Source organism: Rhineura floridana, chromosome 2 (genome assembly GCF_030035675.1).
Source record: "Rhineura floridana isolate rRhiFlo1 chromosome 2, rRhiFlo1.hap2, whole genome shotgun sequence".
Lineage (NCBI taxonomy): Eukaryota > Metazoa > Chordata > Lepidosauria > Squamata > Rhineuridae > Rhineura > Rhineura floridana.
Genome location: NC_084481.1, coordinates 219145756 through 219172182, shown reverse-complemented (window position 1 = coordinate 219172182; position 26427 = coordinate 219145756). Strand labels below are relative to the sequence as shown.

Below are 26427 nucleotides of genomic sequence, written 5' to 3'. Positions count from 1 at the left end.
TTCCCACTCATCTCTTGGCTTGGATGATTGAGATGCTACCTTGGTTCCTACAAAAGTGAATTGGGACCCTCTTAAAGGGGCCATGCTGCCAGGAGGCCTTTGCCCCAAGGCGATTCCCTGTGGACCTTCAAAAATACATATTCCAAACAATAAGCTTGAACAAGCACCTGGACAATTCTGTAAAATTAATTGGTAGTTAATGCCAGAAAGTTCATTTTTCCACAATCCTAAAGATAATGAAGTAATTACCAAAGTCTTTCTAATGAAATGGGGAAATTCAGAGTATTAGGTTTTTGAGTGGTTTTATTTGCATGATTAAAACCTGTTATAAGCCACTTCGATAATTCATTCAGTTGAAAGGTGGAGTATGAAAGGACAGCTTGACGTTCAGAAATTGGCAGGTGAAACTTTTTATAGTATGGATAAAAACATTATCTAATGTCCACACAGCTGGAAAAATTGGCAGTCCTGTTCACAATCACTTTGAAAAGTGTGCCCACCTTGCTGATTGAAAAGTAACATCCATGACATTTATTTATTTAAAAAAATTACTCTTTTTTACTGCATCTGGGTCTCAAAACAGTTTACAAAATAAAAAGCATATAATATATTTTTGTAGAAAGAATGGAAGCAACTATTTACGGCAAAAGTAGACAGACAAGCTGGGAAATGGCTAAGGATAGGTGTAATTATTAATGCATGAATCTCTGACTTGATTTAGGACACCTGTTCATAACATTAATTGGGAAACCCTTCAATCAGGGGTGTAGGGAGCGAAGGCAGAACTAAATTTGATTACATCTAGGCTCAGGAATTGGCATTGTCAGGTAAAGAGCCTTTGATCAGAGCTTCAGGGCATTGCACAAAAAGGGGCTCTGTAAGCTAAGTAACTACCCCCACCACCTAAGGGCAAGATATCAGTATGAAGGGAGCATGATGCAAGTAAGGCCTAAACTGTTGTTCAGGTAAAGTCCTAGCATGATCTGGAAACATTTATAGCTAGTCAGTCTCAAGACAAGTCAATGAACTATCTAGTGGGTGAAGCCGTGCTAGAGCCTGAAGGGGATAATACTGTACTGCCCTTTAGCCTTCCATTGTGTAGCCTTCAGTGTCTAATCATAAGGGGTGTCGGCATGCAAAATAACAGACTCCTGGTTGATATGACCCCTACCCTGTCTGACCATAATTCTCCTTTTACTTGAATAGAGCATTTGGGGCTTGTTCACAAACATTTATCCTGAGATGAAAACCCCTTATCTTGTTTTACTCTGGAATTTGCTTAAAGTATCAAGGGATTACATAAGGTCTTAAGCGAGCTGACATTGAGGTAGTGATATATAGAAGTTTTTCTCTTTCCTGAGCTTCGATAACTGATGGTGTATGCAAAGGTGGATGAAATTCACAAATGACCTAGCAGTGAGATAATGAGGAAGGATGTACAGTTGAAAATCTCCTGTCTTGGGATACAACACTTGCTGATTCATGGTAACAATCCCGAGTTAACAACCATCGGGTATCCTTGTTTGTGTAAACAAGCCCTTAAAGTTGGTGAGTGGATCCTGTGGTTAACTTTAACTGAACTCATTTTTTAAAATGTTGTGCAATACCTCTTTGTGGCTAAATAATAGCCCAATGAATAGATAGATATTTTCTATATACTTATCTAAGAAATACTAAAGGAGATTTATATGTTGCAAATTTGTGTTCATAGAGTGAACAACATAAATGCAGTTTGAGGTATGACACCAATATATGAAGGTATTATGTTTAAAATATCCTTCTCCATGGTTACAAGCTTTCATTTTTAATTCTATAGACTGTTTCAGTCATGAGTGTGAAAACTAGTGCTTGGACTCAAACCCAATATCATTTTTCATTTAGTATAATTTGCTGCCATGCTGTGTTGAAGGCACTAATGTAAATGCCTTGAACCATTGCTTAAATAAACCATGAAATCCACTTCAACATATGCCTCTGAATGTCTTGGAAGGTTTGCAGCTTCATTTGTTCATTTATATATCTACTTTGCCGCCTTCTTTGTCTGCAAACACAATTTTAGACTCCTTGATGCAGAAAAGGACTGTAGTAGGGGACAAAGTCTGTGGGGTGAGTGATTGTGTATGTACATCTCAGCTAAAGGGAACTGTGTGCATATAAAATCTTTGTGCATGTATAATTTGCTAGATTGGGAATCACAGGTGCAAATCCTATGCCCATTCAAAGTGCAATCCTACATACAGTATATCTGCTCTGAAGTAAGCTTTTGATTTCACTAGAATTAGTGATTAGATTAGAATTAGATTTAGGTAAGTATGTACAGGTGTAGTTTTAGACGCACCCAAGTGAGGATATGCATTTTATCCATAGTGTGTTCCTTTGAATGGAAGCGCATCCACATTGTTGTACAAATATTAGCATGTTTTCAGATTACCTGTGTATGACCAGAGTTGGATTATGGCCAATATGTTCTAGGAAAATAAAAAATACTGAGGGACTGCCCTTGGTGCTTGATTCAACTCTTGTTTGCTACCATTATCACCAAGGAAGCAACTAATGTAACTATTTTGCAGGATATATTAGACTAGCATACCACCCTACCCTTGGTATGTATCACGTGGTTCCACTTTAGGAAGTGTGAGGAAACATTTTGTGGTTTTGTATCTCTCAGCCATCAACAGATCAATTAGTGTGTCAGTGTAGACCTGCTTTCTAAAAAGTGTATGAAAATGTTCTTATTTCCAAAACTTTAACTTAATTATAAATTAACAGATCAATCTTCTACATATTACAGAAGTAAGTTGCATGAGTTCAGTGGGGCTTATTCCCATATAAATGTGCAAAGGATTACAGCCTAAGTGTAACTCTTTGCGTTTCATGTCCAAAAGTGTGGAGAAAATTGGAAAATAAAACTTTATTGCTTGTGTAAAATAAGTAGAACTTGGTATCAAGTAAAATGAAAAGACCTGCTGTACCAATAATGTTGTTCAGTCTTTTACTATTTTTATAACACCAGCCTCAGTGTAGATCTGTTTTTGAGTGAGATCCATAGGCATTGCAAGCCTTAAAAAAAAACACCACTAAAGTGTTTCTAAAACATTACATTTTTAAAAGCCTGTTTGAAGCTGCTTAAGGAGCGACTTCCGGGAAGGATTGCTTCGCTTGTGCTGCCTCTGAGGCGAGCTCTCGTCTCAGAGGAAGCTTTTTCAGTTTTAAAACCAATCAAAAGGTTTTTTTTGACTGGTAAAAACTTTCTCCCAGGCAAGGGAGAAACGAAGAGATCATCCACAAGCTTTGTTGTGTTTGTTGGGGGACTTGAATTCATTAGGATCGCCTATGAACGAAGGTCCAGCCAGCAGCATCGGACGGAGCCAGGGAACTTCAAGCAAGCTCAAACTGATTAAGCGAGACGTTTTTCTTTTCTTCAAAGAAAAACAGATTTTAACAGGCAAGCATTCTTCTGTCTATCCTTATCATTTGGCTTAAATTGTTGCAGTAAAAGAGATTTGTTAAAAGAACCAGCAGTAAAGAATCCCTGGGTGAGTTATAACTTTTCTCTTTTATACACGGAATTAAGGCGGAAGGAAATCGAAATAGCTTATCTTTGTTTTTATTGCAAAAAGCTGGCCTGGAATTGAGCATTATAAAGATATAAACGGATGAGGGGCATCTAATCTGAAGAGAAAAATTTTGATTTATATGAACTTTTGAGTATTATATGTCTGGGACTATTTTTTCTGGTCTACTTCATTTTGACGAATCTGCTTGTTCTTTTATGCCACTAACTATTTGGACGCTGTGAACTAAATTTGTTTTGCATTCTTGGACACACAAGAGATAAGGCAGTTTGTGCTGTCTACATTATGATGACAGCAGGTTTGGAATATTAACTCCTTTGTTGCTGGAAAAAGAAATAAATTGCTGTTTGCTTTGGAATAGTGCTATATTGGAAATTGAAGGGGTTTTTTTTCTTCTTGGTTTTAAGAATGACAATCAAGAAAGTGGCTGAGACCCTGGATGTAAATATGTTTCAGAAAATAATGGATGAGATTGAGATAACGAAACAAGAACTGAGACATGGCAATCAAGAGATGAAAATTGAATTTGGCAAAATGAAGCAGGAGGTGAAAGAAATAGGGGATTTTATGAGAGAGGAGGTTGATGAGATCAAAGATATAACTGAACAAGCAATAGAAGAAGAAAGAAAAATTAAAGGGAAGATGCAAGTCCTGGAGATTGGAACAGATATATCAAATGTGGAACTGGAAAAAGATTTGGAGTTTATGGATCCTAGAGATAAAGATTACTGTTTGGAATTCAGCGTTGTCCCTGAAGAAATTGATGAAGATATCAGAGATAAAGCTATCAATGTTTCGATAAAATTTCTGGACTGGAATGATGTGATGGAGCTTGAAATAGAGAAAATTTATAGAATTAATTACAGATATGTGACAATGGAAAAATTCTCAAGAGATGTGCTAGTGCATTTCGTAAAAAAGAGGAACAGAGATATGACTTTACAACAACATTTCAGTAACACATTCAGAATTGATGGCAAGGAAATATCTGTGAGGAAGGAAATTCCCATTAGACTCTTATTATATGACTATGACAGCAAGATTATTATGGGTGCAAGGATGGAAGATGGAAGATGGAATTAACACTGATAATGGAAGAATGGCTATTGAAATTACTGGACCTAGCAGACTTGATGAGATGGATTAATTGACATGTTTATTTGGAGAAAAATTGATGGATATATTTCTCAAGGAGTGGAAACCTCTCTTTGATTTTTTGCGGAAAGAATAAAGTGATGTTAATGAGATTTGATGATTAATTAAGATAACTACTGGAGGAAAGTGATTTTGTAATATATTAAGAGACAGGTTTGTTATATATTATAGACCTATAACTGATCTGCGACAAATCGGAAGTCAACATTTTATTTTATTGTATTAGTTATTAATTTGTTTTTGTTTGTTTGTTTGTTTTTGTTTTGTTTTGTTCTGTTTTGTTTTTTGAAACTTTGAATAAAAATTAATGATAAAAAAAGAAGCTGCTTAAGGAGCAGGAATGCAAAATATAAACTATTAGTCCTTGGGGTGAACTGTGTCACCTATTCATTTATGGTACTAAATGAATCATAGTATAATATTGCATGGTAGGCTGAGTGGCTATGAAGCTTCCTACTTTGAGAATTTTTGCATCAACTCATGAACCTGGCTTTCCTTTGTCCATATTTTTCTAAATGATTTTTAAACTATGGTTGAACATGAACAAACAGCACACTGTGCATTCTGCTCAAGACTCCCCACTTTGTTCCTGTTGCCACTCCTGGCTATGCCGCAGCAGGAGCAACAAACCGTATGTCTGTTGTCTGTTGTGGGCTTGTGGTTTGTGTCTCTCCAAAACACGAATGGTAGCCAAGGTTTATTCTTGTCTTAACGCTTGTGGCTTGTTTAAGAAAAAACATACCATGAGCGGATGACATGACAAGCCAAGACTTGTTGTGAAATTGAGACTTTTGGGCAGCTTGCACCAATGTGCCTCTTATTCATGTTAAACCACAGTTAAACATTTATGGTTTAATGTGAGCACAGCCTACCACTTTTGAGCAAAAGTAATCAAAGCATGACTGAAATGCAATTGCATTTCTATTTTGTTTTTTAAAAACCTAAAATCTTGAAAATCTGGTATTCCCATCTGTATGTATGGATGTGAAAGTTGGACAGTGAAAAAAGCAGATAAGAGAAAAATCAACTCCTTTGAAATGTGATGTTGGAGGAGAGCTTTGTGCATACCATGGACCGCGAAAAAGACAAATAATTGGGTGTTAGAACAAATTAAACCAGAACTATCACTAGAAGCTAAAATGATGAAACTGAGGTTATCATACTTTGGACACATAATGAGAAGACATGATTCACTAGAAAAGACAATAATGCTGGGAAAAACAGAAGGGAATAGAAAAAGAGGAAGACCAAACAAGAGATGGATTGATTCCATAAAGGAAGCCACAGACCTGAACTTACCAGTTCTGAACAGGGTGGTTCATGACAGATGCTCTTGGAGGTCACTGATTCATAGGGTCACCATAAGTCGTAATCAACTTGAAGGCACATAACAACAAAAGCAACTATTTCCCCCTTCAACAGATCACTTTCAAGAATTCTGGTTTCCTAATAGTTTAATGTGGTCTTTTGGGGCATATGTACTGAAATAAATTGATACTGTCCTAAAAATAATTACTTTGACTATATGTGCAGCATACATGAAGGAACCGACTGTTCCTAAGTAGATGTCAGTAGTATTTTGTTATATGTTAGTAGTATTTGTTATTCACAGGCAACTTTCATTTCCCATTCATCCCCATCATATGAAGCAGATTAGTTCTAGGTTTTGCAAATATTGTTCTTGGGGCAAGAGAATATTCTTAGGTAGTCCTTACCAAGTGAGTCTGTGGTTAAGCTGAAGTTTAAATCTAGGTTTTCTAGTTCTGTTCTCCAGTCTTTACTACATGCCTGTACCTTCTTGTTGGGTTGTATAAAGCACTCAAAGTGTACCTTTAGAATCAACAAGGAATAGGGTAGATACCCTGTGCCAATAAGTCTTAAAATTAGGGCTGGACCCTAATGTAGGAGCCTCTGCTCATGTTCCATGAAAGGTTGATACAGGTCTTACAGATGAGGTTGATGTCATACTAAAAGCAATCTGATACAATTTAATAGGTACAGATCATAGGGGGAGGGATTGCTTGAACCTGTGTGGAAGTAAGGAGAAGAGCTAATTTGTGCGCTGAGATTTCCTGACCTTTGTATAAATGCTTACCATTGCTGCTGTTCCATTGTCACTGCAGAATGTTAGCACTTTTAACCAGGGAGATACACTCAATGATTGCCACGGGAAATAATTACTGCTGTTGGTATTCTATTGATTTATGTAACTGGTAGCCTGAGCTATCTTGTACACAGCATGTAAAACTAGGCTAAATGATTCAGAGACTTTTCCAAAGAGGGGAAATATTTTAGTTTCTCTACTTATGTATGCAATTATCACTTCAAAATTTGCCAATTGTTACAAATGTGACACTTCTTAAATGGAGGCAGCAGTTAGTACAACTACATACTTGATGAACTCCTGTGTAAGCTTACCTAAGGTGAAACTCAATCCACCATATCTACTTGCTGTCACAACTGTGCTCTGTCTTGTTTCATTAGGTTGTCTTATCTTGACATGTCATTACCTCTTGTATTCATATAGCTGGAGACCAGAGCAGAATATCCATTTAAGTAGATTCTTGCACTGTAGCCTGTGCACAGAAACTATTTTAGATTCCAGCTTTCACTTTGTAAGTTCATTATTAAACTTACTGTGTGTGTGTGGCTTTACACATGAGAAACGTTTTAAGAATGGTTCTTCAAAGTGTTTTAAACACATCAAAAGAGAACATTTGGCAACTGGGAAGGAGTGGCCTGAAGCAGAGAAATAGGAAAATGGGCAAAATAATGAAAAGAAAGGTGAGAGCAAATTAACATAACTCTTGTTTTATTATTGTGTTTCTTTTGTAGCATTCTTTTCTAGGAGTGAACCAGGGCTGTGGAGTTGGTATGCCAAACCTTCGACTCCAACTCTTATATTTTTCTACTGTCCGAATCTGACTCCACCCAAAATTGCTTCCGACTCCACAACTCGAACTCCAACTCCACAGCCATGGAAAGTGCTGTAAATGTCTTTTTACATTGGAAGCTCTCATAGGAGCATTTTTATCGCTGCCTGAATATGCACTGATCTTGGCATCACAGCATTTGTCTTCATCTGGGTCCTGTGTCATCATACACTGACACACAAAATGTTTTCCATCTTGAGTTATGGTGAAATGCTCAAATACAACTGACTTCATGGGAAGCTTCTTTGACATTGTGAATTTATATTTTTAAAAATTTGTCAATCAAAATTTATTTTGAAGTCGGAGTTGGTACATTTCTACCGACTCCGACTCCACCCAAAATTGCTTCCGACTCCACGACTCTGACTCCACAGCCCTGGAGTGAACATTATTTTGTGATTCTGAGCTTTTAAGGGAACAGCACTAGTTTCATCTTTGATGTTTACATCTCTCCACTGATGCTATCTTTGTATATGTACTCATTTGAAATGTTACTGCACTTGCATGTTTGCGTTATGTGCTTTTGAATTTCTTTAAGCAAAAGCAAATTTTAGAATTTGCTTACAATCATATCTTTTCTTACTGTTCTCCTAGCTTGCATGTTACAGAATTATATTTCAAATATTATGCAGAAGTTGGTGAGAAACAGCTGTCCTCAGCATACATCTGTATATGTTTCTCCTACTTATAGCAAAGTCATTCTGCAAATGAAATACCTTACAATTTTCTTGGTGGGAGTAGTTCAACCTTTTGCTGCTGTTCATAAAAAGAAATTGCTGCTATTAATCCTGTTATTGATACCTGTGAATAAATGTTTTGGGGAAAATACAGTTGCCTAGTGTAGAGGGACCTTCATTTATTGTACTGAAATTGGTGCTTATCTGGCGAATTTAGAAGTGACCTTGGCAGTTGCTTTCTGTACAAGAAAAGACTCAAGAGATCACTATTAGCTTTGTGGGTTTTTTTTACAAATATTTGTAAGTTGAAAAAGCAGTGCACCAGGTTGCAGTGAACAAGAAACTACAGCTGAGAAATTTGAAAAGTTAGTTTGCATAGTTTAACCTTGCAGCACTGATTTCCAAGGTTATGCCTTAGGCTCTTTTCACAAGTGATAGTCAAAACAATTTTTGTATTTCCTGTGTCTATAAATGGAATAAAAGATTTGTATTACCTAGAAGAGTCATTCAATTTTAAAATGGTGTCTCATTTTTAACGCCATATTAACTGTTACAAGTGTCACATTTCAATGGGAAAGTCACCCTTTTCCTTACTTGTGAAAACACCCTTAAGGTCATTTCATGTGATAATTGTTTTGTGTAGCTGTTACTAATTTGTTGTGTGTGATTCATGTTCTCCCTTCCATAGATTTTTCTAAGTAAATATTTCTATTCCACTTAGTGAAACGTGTACCAAATTGTATGGGGACACTATCTCGGGCTTGATTGGGAATGTGTTATCCTTAGATGACCTAATTAGGGCTCCAGTTGGCTCCAGTTTGAATTAAAGTTTTAAATTCAGCCATGTTCCAAGCTAAGGGGCCGTCATTTGTGATGGGGCTTTCATCAGTATGGCAGCATATTAGGTGCAAGTACCATAGAATTGTTGGTAGCAGGAGATATAGTTCTTGTGCATCATGACATCCTAGGATCCATGATAACTATGTCCCCATGGATGTTTGTGTCCAAGATGCTACCATGACATCTAGTAACCCTACTAGGATATTAGGATCATCAGGCTTACATGTGTCACAAATCTTGTGGCTGGGATGCTGCCATGAAAGTGCTGAAGATCTGGTGGAAGTTCTAAGCAAGACCTCCCTGTTGCAGCTGCATGATAAATTTGAATGGAAAAAGGAAGTGGTGGCAGTATTGGGGAAGACTGACATTAACCTATGCCAGACTTTTGAAGGATGGCTCTTATATTAGCTTGAAAGTGGGGAAATGTTTATTTATTTATTAAATTTATATCCCACCCTTCATCCCAGAAGATGGTACCCTGCGGCACCCCACAGCACAATGGCCAGGGGGCTGAAAGACGAATCACTCAGTGCTATTATCTGAAAATGACCCTGGAGATAGGATCAGGACCCAGGGCTGTGGAGTCGGTACACCAAACCTTCGACTCCGACTCCTCTATTTTTCTACTGTCCGACCCCGACTTCACCCAAAATTGCTTCTTGTCAATCAAAATTTATTTGGAAGTCGGAGTCGGTAGAAATGTACCTCCCAGAATTGCTCCTGACTCCGACTCCACCCAAAATCGCTTCTGACTCCACAACTCCGACTCCACAGCCCTGTTGGGACCCCTGTAAAACAGTGCCTCTGATACCCATCTTGCCAAGTTGACTCAGAAGGTTATCATGGTCAATGGTATCAAAAGCAGCTGAGAGATCAAGTAAGAATAACAGGGTCACACTCTGCCATCCTTCTCCCAATAAAGGTCATGGGCGCTTAAGGCCAATTCAGTCCCATAACCAGGCCTGAACCTAGAATGGAATGGGTCAAGATAATCTGTTTCATCCAAGAGTGCTTGCAATTGCTGCGCCACAACCCTCTCAATCACCTTCCCTAAAAAGGAGGTATTTGGGTGGGCTTTTTCAGAAGTGGTCGGATCACCGCCTCTTTCAGGCCAGTTGGGACCACTCCCTCCCCAAAAATGTGTTGACCACACGCTGGATCCATTCGGTCAGGGTGTTCCAAACTTGGACACTATCATTAGTGGAAATGTGTATGGAAATATGGCCATAAAAATGATAGCCGTAACTTCACTTCCCAGATGGCTTTGCCAATATTTCACCCCTCTGGCAGCTGCTTCTTTCCTCGCTCATGCTGGAATCCTGTGCATGCTGACTTGGGAATAAGCCCCATTGAATGCAGTGGGATTTACTTTTGAATAGATATGCACAGGATTCTGCTCGCCAGTCTCCTTTCCTTCTTTTTATTTAGCTGCAACATGCGTCTATGTGAAGTGTACAGTATTAATTTTTACACAGTCCTTTGGATATCAGAAATGGGAATAGGTTTGTAATAAAGATGGGCATTGGACTAATAATTTCTGTTGGTACTGAAGCATGCCTAAAGAAGAAGAAAGCAGTGCTTATCTCCTGGGTATCTTAGGGAGCACCTCCTCACATGTAATCCTGCCCACTTCCTAAGATTCTGATGGAGAAGCCATTCTTTGTTTCCTGCCTAATATGGAAGTGTAATTGGGTTGCACAAGAGAGAGAGTCTTCTTCATAGTCACACCCAGGTTATGAAACACCCATAATCCCATGCTGTTTTTTCCTGATTGTTGAAGACCTTATGAGTCTAACAGGTCTTTTGTTCGGGGTGTGTGTGTGATGGTTTTTGCCATTTGGTTTTAATTGCTGGCCCCTTTTTTCATTAGATGCTTTACAGAATGTTTTTATGGAGTTGTGATTTTCAACTGAGGAATACTTTTGCACTACAAGGAACAGGATATAAGTAGCTAAATAAATAAAAACTCCCCTTTATAGGTTCTCTCTCAAGTAAAATTTTGCATGTCCCACCCACTCTAGTCTATTACCTTCTCCTCTCTCAGCTTTTCAGTAGTACATAGTTCAGGTGGAGAAGGTGGGCTACAAAATTGCAGAGGTGTGGAAAACAAAAATCGTTGTGGATCGTTTATACGTGCTTAAAGCATCTTCTATTTGTGTAGTACTGTTCTGCAGCAACCTAATGGATGCTTGTGACCAGTGCCTCATACAATAAAATCCACATTATCCTTCCCTTCCTCCTTTTTTGAGGACAAGAGGCAAGAAGCAATTGTTCTGTTTTTGCAATCTAGAAGAATACTGGGGCAATAAGTGAGGCAATTCACTTTGGCAATGAGAAGCTGGCACAGAAAAGTGTTGACTCCATCTGGTGCCCAAGACTCCCAAGCATCAGGACTGCACCTGATGCAGGACAGAATAGAGAATGGAGTAAGTGATTTTTGTGGGCAGTGAAAACCATTTTATGTGAAATGCACCATATCCAAGTAGCAAACCTAATTCATCAGAGATGGTTTCTGGGAGCAGAATTAAATATAGCTACGACGAAGTAGCTTTATTGTTCGTTACAAGGAAGCCTGATTTTCATGGTTTTCTGTAAACATTAAGCCATAGAAAATGTCTTCTTTCCTAGCAATCCTAATAACAAGGAAATCTGTTAAAAGTTCAGGAAATCTATTTAAATGTAACTGTCAATTTATTTTTCTTTAAGCACTGTTCGTGGAAAAGAGTTATTTCAGAATATTTCTGTTGCTTTTTGATAGCTTGTTCATAAGGAATTTCTTTTTGCTGATAATAAGGACATTGTAAAGAAGGTATTTGGATTGAAATACATTGAAGCATGAAAACCCAGTCCTCTCCCAATCAGAAAGGGTGTAAGACGGGTACATTTTATCACCCTATTTGTATAATCTATACTCAGAACATATCATATGGAAAGCGGGATTGGACCAAGATGAAGGAAATGTGAAAATTGGAGGGAGAAATATCCATAATTTAAGATATGTAGATGATACCATACTACTGAAACCAGTAATGATTTGAAACGAATGCCGATGAAAGTTCAAGAGGAAAGCACAAAAGCAGGTCTACGGCTGAACATCAAGAAGACTAAAGTAATGACAACAGAAGATTTATGTAACTTTACAGTTGACAATGAGGACATTGAATTGGCAAGGATTATCAATACCTCGGCACAGTAATTAACCAAAATGGAGACAATAGTCAAGAAATCAGAAGATGGCTAGGACTGGGGAGGGCAGCTATGAGTAAACTAGAAAAGGTCCTCAAATGTAAAGATGTATCACTAAACACTAAAGTCAGGATCATTCAGACCATGGTATTCCTGATCTCTGTGTATGGATGTGACAGCTGGACAGTGAAAAAAGCGGATTAGAGAAAAATCAACTCCTTTGAAATGTGGTGTTGGAGGAGAGCTTTGTGCATACCATGGACTGCAGAAAAGACAAAGTCATAATCGACTTGAAGGCACATAACAACAAACATTGAAGCATGAAAACCCAGTCCTCTCCCATGTGAAGTCAGAGGGAAATTGGGGGGAAGAGATAATAAATTATTATATCCTTACTAAAGTTGGAGATAAAGTTTTCATTTTCCCAAATACTAGAAGAATGCTGTTTGTGTTTGATTTTTTTCTTTTTAGATGAAGAAGTGTTCTCCTTTGAAAATTGTAATGAAAATGGCAGTCCCACTATAAAACTGGAGCTAGGTCTGAAGTGTTACAGATCCAAATAAATTAATTAGGTGTACTTGAGGGCTTAGACACATGCCCAAGGATATTTTTTACTCTCCCTGCTCTTCAGGCTCCCCTAGCCAGATCACAGAGTGCTTTTCAAAGACCTCAAAGTTTGAAAGAAGCTTGTCATGTGGCACAAGGAAGCTGCTGTTCAAGAAACATCATCCCCAAGTCCTCTTGGACATGCAGAAATAGTTATGTCATTGTCTGGATTTTGGCCAGTGTCTGCTTTTTTTGTTCTTGGTAATAAAGCAATTATCATTTCATTAATACTGGGACAGTGGCAAGAGAGAAGGATTTCCCTCTGAAGCTAAGGTTTGTGTTTGCTTTTGATTATTTTTGGAAAGTATACCATCCATCAACAACACTTTCCTTCCTGCCTCTTCTAGATTCCCAATAAGCACAGTTCCACCAGGCTGTATTATGTGGCATACGTTAAAAGATGTACCATTAACATGTGCTTGATTATACCTCATGTTGGTAACACCTGTTCATTGTGTTAATTAGCTGAGACCAAGCCTAGTGTTGCATAGTGATGAAGAGCATGAACTATGAACTGGAAGTTCAGGTTCAGCCATGAAGTTGCTTGGTGGCTTTAGTCAAGTTCGCTGTCCCTCATTCTCACCACTCCATCTCTAGAGATAATGTTGTCTTAACTTGAAGGCTGTTTTAAGTATTACTGATGGCTGACAGGTGTATACATAGGAAGCTGCCTTACACTGAGTCAGCTCATTTGTCCATTTAGCTCAGTATCATCTACACTGACTGGCAGAGGCTCTCCAGGGTTTGAGGCAGGAATCTCTTCCAGCCATATCTGGAGATGCTGGGGATTGAACCTGGGACCTTACGCGTGCAAAGCAGATGTTCTACCACTGAGCAATAGCCCTTCCCCTAGTAGATACTAGTCTATGCATAATACAGTCCTTTCTGGACTCTAGAGCTTTAAATAGCAGGAAGGTGGGTGGTGGTGAGATGCATATTTGAATGGCCCCTTATGTATTACTGTGTTGCTATGGTTATGCCACCATGACCAAGAGAAGGTAAGGCTGAATGTTGGCTTTTTCATTTCAGTTGACCTTGAGATACTGAATGTGAAGCATTTTGAGTACTAAGTGCTGCATAACTATGCTGTGCCCAGGATCAAAAGGACAATGTGAATGTGTACATCAGGGCTCTTCTAGTAACACTTTCCTACTGCAATTCTTTGTACCCCATGAAAATCTGATCCTGGAGCAGCATTCGATACATAGTAAAGGGACAGAGCCAAAAGAAAAAAATTGCAACCCCCAATTCCACATGATTTCTGTTTGCACATAAGGTTTTTTGGATCCCAATCTAATATAGTGCATGCAACTAATATATATTGCAACACCTTTCCATCTACACAAGACTTTAACATGCTTTTTGCTATTGTTTGTAAGCATGCCTTCCAACAACATTCTCTGTAGGTATTGTATGCCATTCAGGATTGCAGAGTTTTAATAAAGGAAAAACATAATAATGGTCCCATCCTGAAGAGTCCAAGCATGTGGTTTGGCGCAAGAGAGCAAATTCCCTTTCTCCCATTACTAGATAATATTATAGGTTGGGATAATATTAAAATGTCTCCTCAGGTTCAGAAGCCCAACCTATTACTTAAAATGGAACAAGTACAAGTTTTGGAGTAGGAGCAATATGTTTGGTATATTTTTGTGATATTCTGTGCCACTTTATTTCCCATATCATGCAATTCATAATGGTAATTTCCATAGCTTTAGAGTGAACCATAATGGTTAGGAAAAAGAAACGTATTCACACATGCAGTAATTTTGCCACTGTGAATATGTACTAGAATTAATAGCTTCTCCATGTTCAACCTCTCTGTTAAGTAGATTTTTATTAAGATATAAAATTAGCTGTGGGCTTCAGCTATGCTTTTCTAACAACAAAAAATTAATTCTCTACTTTGAAAACAGTAGTTTTGACAAGGCACATGCTTTCTTCCCAATGAGTCATCTGCATAAAAACATATTTGCCTCACATTTTAATACTGCAGTAGCCTCAGCAGTATTTTCATCAATACATAATTAGAGCCTGAATTTTGTTGACAGAATGAAAGTAGCTCTTACATATAGCTCTAGCTCAGACTTGCCCAACCTGCTACCCTTCAGATGTTGTTGGACTCCAGCTCCCATCAGCCGCAGCCACCGTGTCCCATGGTTGGGCATTGTGGGAGTTCCAAAGCATCTGGGGTCACCAGGTTGTGGAAGGCTGGGGTAGAACATTCTAACACAGCTGTGAGATACATCACTTTAAACAATAATAAAAGATATTAGTATGGAAAAGAATGCAGATCTAATCCACAAAGTATGTCCCTGCGAGTCTTTCTGAAGTCATACAAGTTTCTGCTGATGCCTGCCCACATAAATATTTTTTAAAAAACTTGTGAGGCATGGCGATTGAGGTGGCACTCCCATCAGCCCCAGCTAGCATGATCTGTGTTCAGGGATGATGCAAGCTATATTAAAAAACATCTGGACGGCACCAGGTTGGGGAAGGCTACTCTTGCCCAAGCTGCACAGCTTGTTAGCCATGTAATCTACTACAGCCCATCAACCTCTTCATAAACCTCTGCTTTTGCTGTCTGCCAGAGCCTACAAAAATGGTGGGCAACATTACACGGCTGATGGTAGCATTTGGCCTGGTGAGTCACAAGTGGGGGCACTGTTTTGCACTGGTTCTGATCCTATCACCAGGATTGGTTTTAGAGAATAGGATTGGGTGATTATCTTTTGACCCCCTAGCAGTTGTGCTGTGGGTGCTACAATGATTCATTTGGTTCCCACTGCTGTTTCACATCTTCATGAAATTGTTGGAAGTGGTCATTAGGAGATTTGGGGTGAGGTGTCATCAGGATGCTCTGTTTCTCTGTAATATCTGAATCGGGAGAAGATGTGCAAGTCCTGGACCAGTGCCTGGACTTGGTGGTAGATTGGATGAGGGCAACAAACTTGAGTCTGAATCCTGTCAAGGTTCAGCAACAGTATTCGTAGTCTGGAGGTACTCCTGGATCCATCTATACCACTAGAGGCCCAGGTGACTTCAGTGGCTAGGGGTGCCTTTTATCAGCTTCAGCTAGTAAGACAGCTACAGACCAGGATAGTCTGACCACTGTCATCCATGTATTGGTAACCTTCAGATTGGATTACTGCAATATTCTGTATGTGGGTTTGGCCTGGAAGCTGCAGCTACTGCAAAATGAAGCAGCTCAACTACTCACTGGAACAGAGCATTGGCATCATGTTACACTGCTGCTGAAGAAATAACACTGACTGTCAACCAGGTTCAGGGCTAAGATCAAGGTGCTGGTTTTTGTTGTTATATGCTTTCAAGTCGATTACGATTTATGGCGACCCTATGAATCTTTTTATATATATATATTCATAGGGTTTACATGGTAAGAGGTATTCAGAGGTGGTTTTCCATTGCCTTCCTTTAAGCCTAAGCACCCCGTATTCCCAGGCAGTCTCCTATCCAAGTACTAACCAGGTCTGACCCTGCTTAGCTTCCGAGATCAGACACAGTCAGGTGTGTTCAGGGTAGTATGGCCATAGGCAAGGTGCTGGTATTGGTGTACAAACCTGCATACAGCTTGGGTCCAGGATACCAGAAGATTTCTCGCCTCTTATATATCCAACCTGTTACTGGGTTCTGTGGGAAAGGAACCTCTGCAGATTCCATCTCAACAGGTGGTCCTTAATAGTTGGGATGCACCACGGTCCTCCAGTCTGCAACAGCACTCCATTGGAAGACGCTTGCTATTTCTGCTTGCTGCAAGAATTGCACTGGCTTCCCATTAGCTACCAGGTCAAGTTCAAGGTTCAGGTTTTAGTGTAAAATGCTCTGTGCAGCTTGGACCAGGGTACCTAAAATATCATCTTATCCCTTGTATACCTAGTCGATCACTGTGCTTTGCAGGTGAGGGCCTCCTGCAGATACCATCTTATCAGGAGGTCCGTTCCACACAACATAGGAAGCGGACATTTAGTGTTGTGGTATTTGCACTTTAGAATTCCCTCCCCTTAAATATTAGACAGGCACCATCTCTTAAATATTAGACAAGTTATTTTTGTGGCGCCTACTAAAGAGCTTCCTCTTTCAACAAGCCTTTTAAGTAGAGACCTTATCCTAGTCTGTGTCTGTATTAGTATTGCTTTTTCGATGTTTTTAAAGTTTTTTTTAAAAAAATGTTTTTAAGATGTTTTAGAATGTTTTTAGTGTTTTTGTTTGCTGCCCTGGGCTCCTTCTGGGAGGAAGGGTGGGATATAAATGTTAATAATAATAATTGCAAACAAGCATGGCCACTGTCAATCCTCAAGTCCTGAGTGTAAAGCAAGCATGGTTTTCCACTGAGGAGCTGTTTGCATTCCTGCCATTCCAGCTTACTTTTGTGCTTTGGGATTTAGAGTGGCTTGCTTGCATGCAAGCAGAGCTTGGAAAAGTTACATTTTTTGAACTACAACTCCCATCAGCCCCAGCCAGCATGGCCACTGGATTGGGCTGATGGGAGTTGTAGTTCAAAAAAGTAACTTTTCCAAGCTCTGCATGCAAGTGGCTGCTGCGAGCACTTTACAATATGAAACTGTGTCTAGGTATTAGGGTTTGCCAAAGGGGAACTGCATGCACCCCATGTACGGACATGTAGTTGTGCGATCTCTTCACATACTCTTATGAAGCTCCAAGTACTTTTTTTACATAAAATCTTCCACTTGTGTTGTGTTGTGGAACTTGTTCTACTCACTTTTTTTATTCAACCCATTAGTTATTTTAAGGCCCTACTGTATTTTAAGAGGCTACATTAATGCTTATATTTTTATGAAGGTGTTTTGAAATGTAAGGTTGTCAATAGAAAAAAAATCTCTTCAATTTTTGAAAAAGTGTTTTCTGTTAAAGTTGTTGAAGAGCAGGCAATGTGGCATGTTTTGGTCCCTTGATTATCGGTATAGTAGAATTATCTCCCCTTGCTGTTTACAGTTTACTTTGGTAGTGGAAAGAAAATACTTCCAGTCCAGCCATGCTTTAACCATGAATTACCCATGTTGCCAGTGTGTGGGTATTTATAAGGTACTGGTGAAAACAGATGGGGAAAGTGATTTATTGTTTCTGTTTGTCTCTGGGCAGATCTTTATCTGTTATTGTTTTAGTTCTAAGGCAATGTATTTTCTAGTTTAAAGTTTCGCATTATTCAACTACTGGGAGTCAGAAACCCCTGCAGATCTATTGCAAATCACCCAGGCCTATGAGTAGATTCTGATCTGTCTTGTGCCTAGCCCTCATGAAAAGGCAATGTACCAAATTGTGTTTATGAGACTTTATGCAAACCAAATCTGTGCCACATTAAAAGGTTGGCTCTACATAGTGTTATCTTGTTTTTCAGATGATATTAACTGTGTTCCTGAGTAACAATGAACAGATTTTGACTGAAGTGCCAATTACACCTGAAACAACCTGTCGAGATGTAGTGGAATTTTGCAAAGAACCTGGGGAAGGTAGCTGCCATCTTTCTGAAGTGTGGCGTGGAAATGGTAAGCAATTTCTTGGTATCCCGAACAAGTTACTTTATACTGTAATTTTTACTTTTGCATTAATGTAGTATTATGCCAGGTTTTTATTGTTTCATTTTCACTTCAGACAGATGCAAGCTTTCTGGCTTTCACCCGCTCTAGCACCCTCAACCTTAGGGAAACACTTTCTTATGCTTTCACCTGCAGTCCCCTCCTTAGACTCAAAAGGAGGAGGAGTTATTTACAGGATGTAGGGAGTTTGTTAATAATATGAAAATTGGCAAATTAATACAAATAGGATTTTAGTAAAAAAATGGTTTCTGTATTATGTGAATATTTAATATTTTAATCTTTCTTTATATATTTCAAATAAAAAACATATTTTAAAAAATACAAGTAGGATTTTCAGACATGTGGGCATAACTTTAGGATATTGTGCTCTCCCCTCGGTAGTCGTTATATTACCTCTTCCTCTCTAATTGTTGTTAGAAGAGGCATGTATTCAAAATTGGTTTAGTAGCTTCTGTTTATGAAGATGGTGTACAAATAACATGGACTTGCATGTAGTTAAATGTGCACATTTAGCCTTAAACCTATGGCTAATAAAATATATGAGTTTCTCGGAATGGAAGAAGTTGCCCACTCAATTACTTTTGGCACAAGGAAAAGGCTTAATTACTATAAATTAGCTCTATCTATGGGAGTACATTGTAGACTGGCATGATCCCAGGAAACTGGTGAAGAGCAAACAAATAATTAAAGACCAGTATACCTGAAGAGGATTGATTGATTGGTTGATTGATTGATTGCATTTGTATACCGCCCCATAGCTGAAGCTCTCTGGGTGGTTTACAATTAAAAACATTAAAAACAAATTTAAAAACATATTTTAAAAAAACAATTTAAAAACACATGCTAAAATGCCTGGGAGAAGAGGAAAGTCTTGACCTGGTGCCGAAAAGATAACAGTGTTGGTGCCAGGCACACCTCATCAGGAAGATCATTCTGTAATTTGGGGGCCACCACTGAGAAGCTTAGAGCAGATACTGAAGCAGTCAGAGAGCTAATGTAACAAAGAGCCTCATTTAACCAAGGTTAAGAGATTGAGAATGCATATTAAGGGGTATATTAACTTCAACTTCAACCATGATCAAGGCTCACCAGGTCTTAACCAGAATTCTAGATTCAGCTTCAAATTTTTGTTAACACTAGTTAAATGGGAGATCTGTTGGTTAATGCCAGTGTCATCATATCCATAACTTGTTAAAGTGGGAGAGGGGGGAGAGGAAGGAATACATCAGGAGAGTGGAAATAGAGCCCGCTCCCCATTTGTTACATCAGCAGCCCAGAATGATTGTTAGAACTCATGAACTATAAAGAAGAAGATGTGTCATCAGACCAGCTTAGTTGCCTCTTTGGAAAAATTGAAAAACAGAACTGTTAATACAGTATGATACCTTTACTTTAGCACAGCTCTTGACTAAAGGTGTATTATACCCTTTTCTATCTTGTTTTTTGAAAGCTCGAGAAACATGGAATAGAAGAGTAAGTAATGTGGTACCTTCCAAATGTTATTTGACTCCATCAGCCTTAGCCAGTATGACCAATAGTTGGGGCTGATGGGAGTTGTAATCCAATAATGTGTAGGGCACCATGTTGGCTATCTATCACTGGAGATGGCAATGCAATGAAGAGAAATAATATTGCTGAGGGCAGTGATTAACGGTTTGGTATTATTCTGCAGAAGTCATTTCTTAGTTTGGTGTTATTTTATATCTTCATCAACTTATTTATTTCAGCAGTATATATGCTGCTTCACACCTTGGTTCACAGCAGTGACTTGGATGAAGTAGTAATATGCTTACTGTCTGGGCTAACAGAACTTGTGATCTATCATGGTAAGCACCTACCATGTACTGTGACCTACCAGGACCATGACATCCCCCATGTTTTTGCAGTGTTCAGCAGGCAGTAAAAACAGGAGACTTAATGAGCCCCTGATGGTCTGTTGTACTTGGCTGGTGGGCTGTGTTGAGTTTTTTGGCTCACAAGTTGTTCATCTTTATAATCTGTTGGACTATAGCCAGGGTAGCCAATATGGAGCTCATCGATGTTATGGACTACAGTTCCCATCAGCTCCAGCCTGCATGGTCACTGGTCAGGAATGATGAGAGTTGGAATACAACAACATTTAAAGGGCACCACATTGGCTACCCCAGGCTGCAGCATTGATATGTAAAGCAAACATATATGCTAATGACTCAGTGGTATGAAAGCCTGGCCGTTGTCAAAACCCAGAGCTAGTAAGACATTGTTTTGAGTAGTACTTCAGAAGGTTGTAGAATCTTATTCCTTGAAGATTTTTGCCCTCAAAAAAGCTGGTAAAGCAAATGTTTGAAAAACCTTAAGAAATTATATTCTGGGGTTTGGGGAGCAAGGGGGTGTCTAGATAATCCATTTAGACCCCATTAACATTGTGATTTAGAAAAAAGTTAATAGGTGACAGAACAGTAAGTTAAAGTGTAATATTTTCTTAGTGCAAATAAATGTCCAATGAGTTGCTCCAATAAGAAACATTTGATTTTCCTATATTTAGAACGGCACATACCCTTTGATCACATGATGTACGACCATCTACAGAAGTGGGGACCCCGTAGGGAGGAGGTAAAGTTTTTTCTTCGGCATGAAGAATCCCCAACAGAAAGTAGTGAACAGGGTGTGTATACTTTACTCTAAATTGTTTGTTACTCTCTTAACAGCTCTCCTTTATGTTACTCAGTTTTTGTAAAAACAAATAAAAGGTGCCAATATGATGATAAATAAATGTTGTATTGATGACTCCATAGAATTGATGGATAAAGCCACATATAAGCATTACTATAGGGGAATACCCCCTGCCAAGGCCTCTACCACTGCTGCTTATTCCTCTCCATTTCCTGTCCAACCCTCTACAGCATTATTTTGCTCATTCTTACAGATGCTGTTTTTGTCTGGTCGTTATCCCAGTCCCCACTCTGTCCCCTTGTTTCTTACCCTCTTTGTTACCACCCAAGTCATAAGAAGAGCCTGCTGGATCTGGCCAGTGGCCCATCTAGGCCACCATCCTGTTGTCACAGTGGCCAACCAGATGCCAATGTTGATGTGTGTGCGTTGTTGCGTGAAACAGCATACGTTACGTTGGAGTTAAGTTGCTCAAGAAACTTCTCAGATGCATTAGATCAGGTTAAGAGTCTTTTATTAAGACATTATGGCTTAAGGCTTTAAGATCCCCCCCTCTAGGAGAGAAGTTCTCAGTTCAAAGACATTACACAGAAGACACAGCTCAACACAGATAACTGCTAGAACTCTCCCAGTCTATCTTGATGCTGCCATGACAACGGCCTTGGCTATCCGTTCCCAGACTGGGCAAAGACATAACTTCTCTTAGCTACAGATTTCCACACTTTCAGACTTGATGGAAAAACACTCAGTGACAGTGTGGTTCAATGGTCAACAGCCAAGTCCTTAGACTTTCCTTTTCTGCTCTCCACCACTTCCTTCCATCTACCCACCCAGCTAGGCTCATGAATGGTAAGAACCTCTTACCTTTAGGCACTATGATCATTTTGCCATCTCCTCCTGTTCCCAAGCTCTGCCCAATAATAATCTCAATTTTAATTCTTAGAAGTAAGCTGTTGGTTATCATGGCTGCAGAGTAAATTTCAAAAACTGTTGGAAATACCTTGAAGGCCAACCCCCCCCCCCCAACCCTGTATTAATAATTTTAAAATAATGTCAGGATTTTGTTGGGGCCTGACAATGATGTGTAAAGTAACTGGGTTTGCAAACACCCCAAAACAATATCCTTAAACTGTCTTCCTCTAGCTGAGTATTTTTCCTTATCCAAGTAAGCCCCACTATTCTGTACAGTTATTTCTCTCTTTCTTAATTGTGGTTGCTTTGGCACTGAAGACTACATTCAGAAGATTTGCTTTTATACATTCCTCTCCACACCAAGACTTTTATGCTATCTGATATTTCCCCATTATATTTAAACAGCCACTTGGGCATCAGTGTACTCTCTTAGCCCTCCTGCCGGTTAGCCCTTTTCTGACAACCTAATCTGAAGGGAATACAAAGGAAGGCTTTTGTTTTTTGTTTGGCTATTTTTTTGGTATGCGCGTTTGCTGTTTAAGGCTGGGAGAGACTGGGGCAGTCACAAAACCCTTTTTGGCATCACAGAATTCATTCATTGGCGATCACTTGTGGCTGAGTAAGATTGTCTTCCAGGGTAAGGTCTTTAACAGTGGGTCCGTACGTGACTGTGAAGGCCAATTCTGGATCCACACAGCCTCCCACAGTGAGGACATAGGTTTCCAGATGGAAGATGGTCACGATGAGGATTTGCTTGACGTGCCTTCCACTTAGCTCGTTTGTCCCTTTCGCCCTGTACTTGTGCTTCTTCAAAGTCCATAGCACCTTTGATAATGGCTGACTTCCAATTGGGACGCTCATGGGCCAAGACTTCCCAGTTCTCAATGTTCATGTTACATGTTTTTAGATTAGCTTTGAGAACATCTTTAAACCTCTTTTGCTGTCCACCGATATTCTGTTTTCCATCCTTAAATTGGGAGTAAAGTAGCTGCTTTGGGAGACTGTGATCAGGCATTTGAACAACATGGCTGCTCCAGCGAAGTTGATGTTGGAGGATCATTGTTTCAACACTGGTCTTTGCTTCTTCCAATACGCTAACATTAGTCCGCCCATCTTCCCAAGTAATTTTCCGAATTTTCCAGAGACAGCGTTGGTGGAATCTTTCAAGAAGTTGGGAGTGGCATTTATAGATGGTCCATGTTTCACAGGCATACAGTAAGGTCGGTAGTACAATGGCTTTGTAAATAAGCATTTTGATCTCCCTGTGAATATCCCAATCCTCGAACACTCTATGCTTCATTTGGGAGAATGTGGCACTCGCAGAGCTCAGACGATGCTGAATTTCAGCGTCGATGTCAGCTTTTACAGAGAGATGGCTGCCAAGATAAGAAAAGTGATTGACATTCTCCAGTGTCGCACCATTAAGCTGGATTGATGGTGCTACAGAGGGATTGGTTCACACTTGCTGATGAAGCACTTTGGTTTTTTTTATGTTAAGCGAGAGGCCAAGCTTTTCATATGCTTCTGCAAAGACATTTAGGATAGTTTGAAGATCTTCCTCTGAATGTGCAGAGACTACATTATCATCGGCATATTGAAGTTCTATGACAGAGGTTGACATTACCTTACTTTTTGCTTTCAGCCTACTGAGATTAAAAAGTTTTCCAACTGTTCAATATGTGATTTCCACGCCAGTGGGAAGTTTCCCCTCAACAAGGTGTAGAATCATGGCGATGAAAATAGCGAATAAAGTTGGAGCAATGACACATCCCTGTTTGACGCCTGATCCCACTTTGAATGGATCACTTTGAGAGCCATTGTTGTCCAAAATTGTTGCCATCATGTTGTCATGGAGGAGTCACAAAATATTCACAAATTTATCAGGGCATCCAATTTTCAGAAGGATGGTCCAGAGAGCAGTTCGATTTACAGTATCAAAGACCTTAGTCAGATCAATAAACGCCATATACAGAGGTCGGTTTTGCTCCCTGCATTTTTCTTGAAGCTGTCGTGCAGTGAAGATCATGTCCACTGTCCCCCTGGAAGGGCGGAAACCATTTTGGGATTCAAGGAGGATGTCTTCTGAAATAAGTAGGAGGCGATTTGCGAGGATCCTTGCAAGGATTTTACCTGTGGTAGCTAGAAGAGAGATGCCTCGGTAGTTTCCACAATCTGTTTTATCACCCTTCTTGAAAAGAGTGATAATTATGGCATCCCTAAAGTCTTCTGGGATCTCCTCCCTCATCCAGATTTTTTCGATGAGCTTATGAAGTTGTTGTGTAAGTTCAGGCCCACCTTCTTTAAAGACTTCAGCAGGAATCCCATCAGGTCCACTAGCTTTGTTATTCTTCATTGATTAATGGCTTTACTGACTTCATCCAAATTAGGGGATACTGCAAGCTCATCTCTAATTTGTTGTTGTGGGATTTGCGAGAAGACCTCATCAGCCACAATCGAGTTACGATTAAGGAGGTTGTGGTAATGCTCTTTCCAACGCAGTGCAATAGACTCTTTGTCCTTTAAAAGTTTGGTACCATCTATTGAACATAAGGGATTTGTACCATAATTTGTTGGTCCATAGATGGCCTTTGTGGCATTAAAAAAGCCCCGTGCATCATGAGCATCTGCGAAATGCTGGATTTCTTGAGCTTTCTTTATCCACCAGGCATTCTTAAATTCTCTAGTTCTTCTTTGGACCTCAGCCTTTGCACTGGCACAGATTTTTTTTCTTAGCAGCACAATTAATGTCTTTTTGCCATATCTGGAAGGCTTTCCTTTTCTTGTCAATGATATGTTCAATCTCACTATCATTCTCATCAAACCAGTCCTGATGTTTCTTAGTTTGGTATCCAATAGTTTGTTCATATGCTGCAGTAATGGAAGTCTTCAGTTTAATCCAGTGTTCCTCAACGTTTTCAGGGAGTTCCATAGGTAGATGCTTCTTGAGAGTTGTTTGAAAGCAAGCTCGCTTAATAGGATCTTGAAAGGTGCAGATGTTCATTTTACGCCTTGGTTTTCTTCCTTGGAGCCTACATTGAGGAACTATATTAATGGCTATAGTGGATCGAATTAATCGGTGATCTGTCCAGCAGTCATCGGCACTCTTCATGGCCCTGGTGAGGAGTACATCACGACGATCTCTGGCACGGACAATTACATAATCCAGGAGATGCCAGTGCTTCGACCGAGGGTGCTTCCATGATGTTTTAAATTTATCTTTCTGGCGAAAGAGTGTGTTTATAATAACAAGATTATGCTCTGCACATTTAGTCAGAAGTAGAATGCCATTCAGGTTGCTATTGCCAACTCCTTCTTTCCCAATGGTTTCATGCCATAAATCGAAATCACGCCCAACTCTTGCATTGAAACCGCCCAAGAGGATAATTTTATCCTCCTTAGGTATTGTGACGTCCTTCCCTGGTTCTCCCTGTCAGGTTCCCACCTGCTTGTGGCTACTGCCTTTCACTAGGCACCACCAGGGACACCACCAGTCAGGAACGTCCTTTATATGGTTTCTCACTCCGCTGTAGCACAGATCTCACTAGATCCCACTGCTAGGCAGCACCACCAGTCACTTCCTGTAACCAATACTTCCAGAGACTTTGCCTAAGCCTCTCTATGGCTTGTTACTTTGTGACTGTGTGCCTATGCTGTTCCCAACCCCCTTGTATCTGTATATATAAAGCATACAACTCTGGGTTGCTCTGGATACTTGACTTGTTACAATATCTCCCTTCACCGCTGCCACCATTAGATACAGTTTCTGTTCAGCCTTGGTAATTACCTTGCCCTCCCTTCTGGTATGTATATCCCCCAGCCAAGGATCAGGCCTTGGGTAAACCAAATAAGTATTTATTTACTAACAACAGGAAATAACAAGATTACTTTAGGAATGTTTCACAAGCGTATGGTTTCATATATGGTCACTCTTTATGTTTGTGTTCATATATATACTCTTTAAATATCAGCCAAATACAATCCAAACTTCCTTCAGAACTCTGCCAACCACTCTCACCAAACGACCTCACTCCAACCAACTCAACAACTTCTCTCTCCCTCATCACTCACAAACCTCCATTTATACCTTCAGCCAGCCAGCCACTCAGCCAATCATCATCCAGCATACTTCAGCTTCTCACCCATGTACTCCCCCTTTCTTTCTCAGTCAATTACCATACATCACCTAATAGACCTGCACTTACCATATTTACAGATGCTTAACCTACAGGAACATCACAGGTATCTCTGATAAGATGGTGTCCAGCTGGGTGTAAAAAAATTTCCTTGATGTCTTCATCAGCATCTAATGTTGGTGCATAAG

At 39.6% G+C, this 26427-nt stretch overlaps 1 protein-coding gene and 1 pseudogene across 4 annotated transcripts in view; one reads left to right on the top strand and one right to left on the bottom strand.

Moving 5' to 3' along the window:
- Window positions 1–26427, top strand: part of PPP1R13B (protein phosphatase 1 regulatory subunit 13B) — a 90125-nt gene that overhangs the window by 10220 nt on the left and 53478 nt on the right. For all 4 annotated transcript variants that reach the window (XM_061612253.1, XM_061612252.1, XM_061612256.1 and 1 more), the window contains exons 2-3: window positions 18347–18494; window positions 21070–21189. In XM_061612253.1, coding sequence (XP_061468237.1) covers window positions 18347–18494; window positions 21070–21189 — 268 coding nt within the window. The remainder of the gene's footprint in view (window positions 1–18346; window positions 18495–21069; window positions 21190–26427) is intronic.
- Window positions 16408–16525, bottom strand: LOC133378557 (5S ribosomal RNA; annotated as a pseudogene).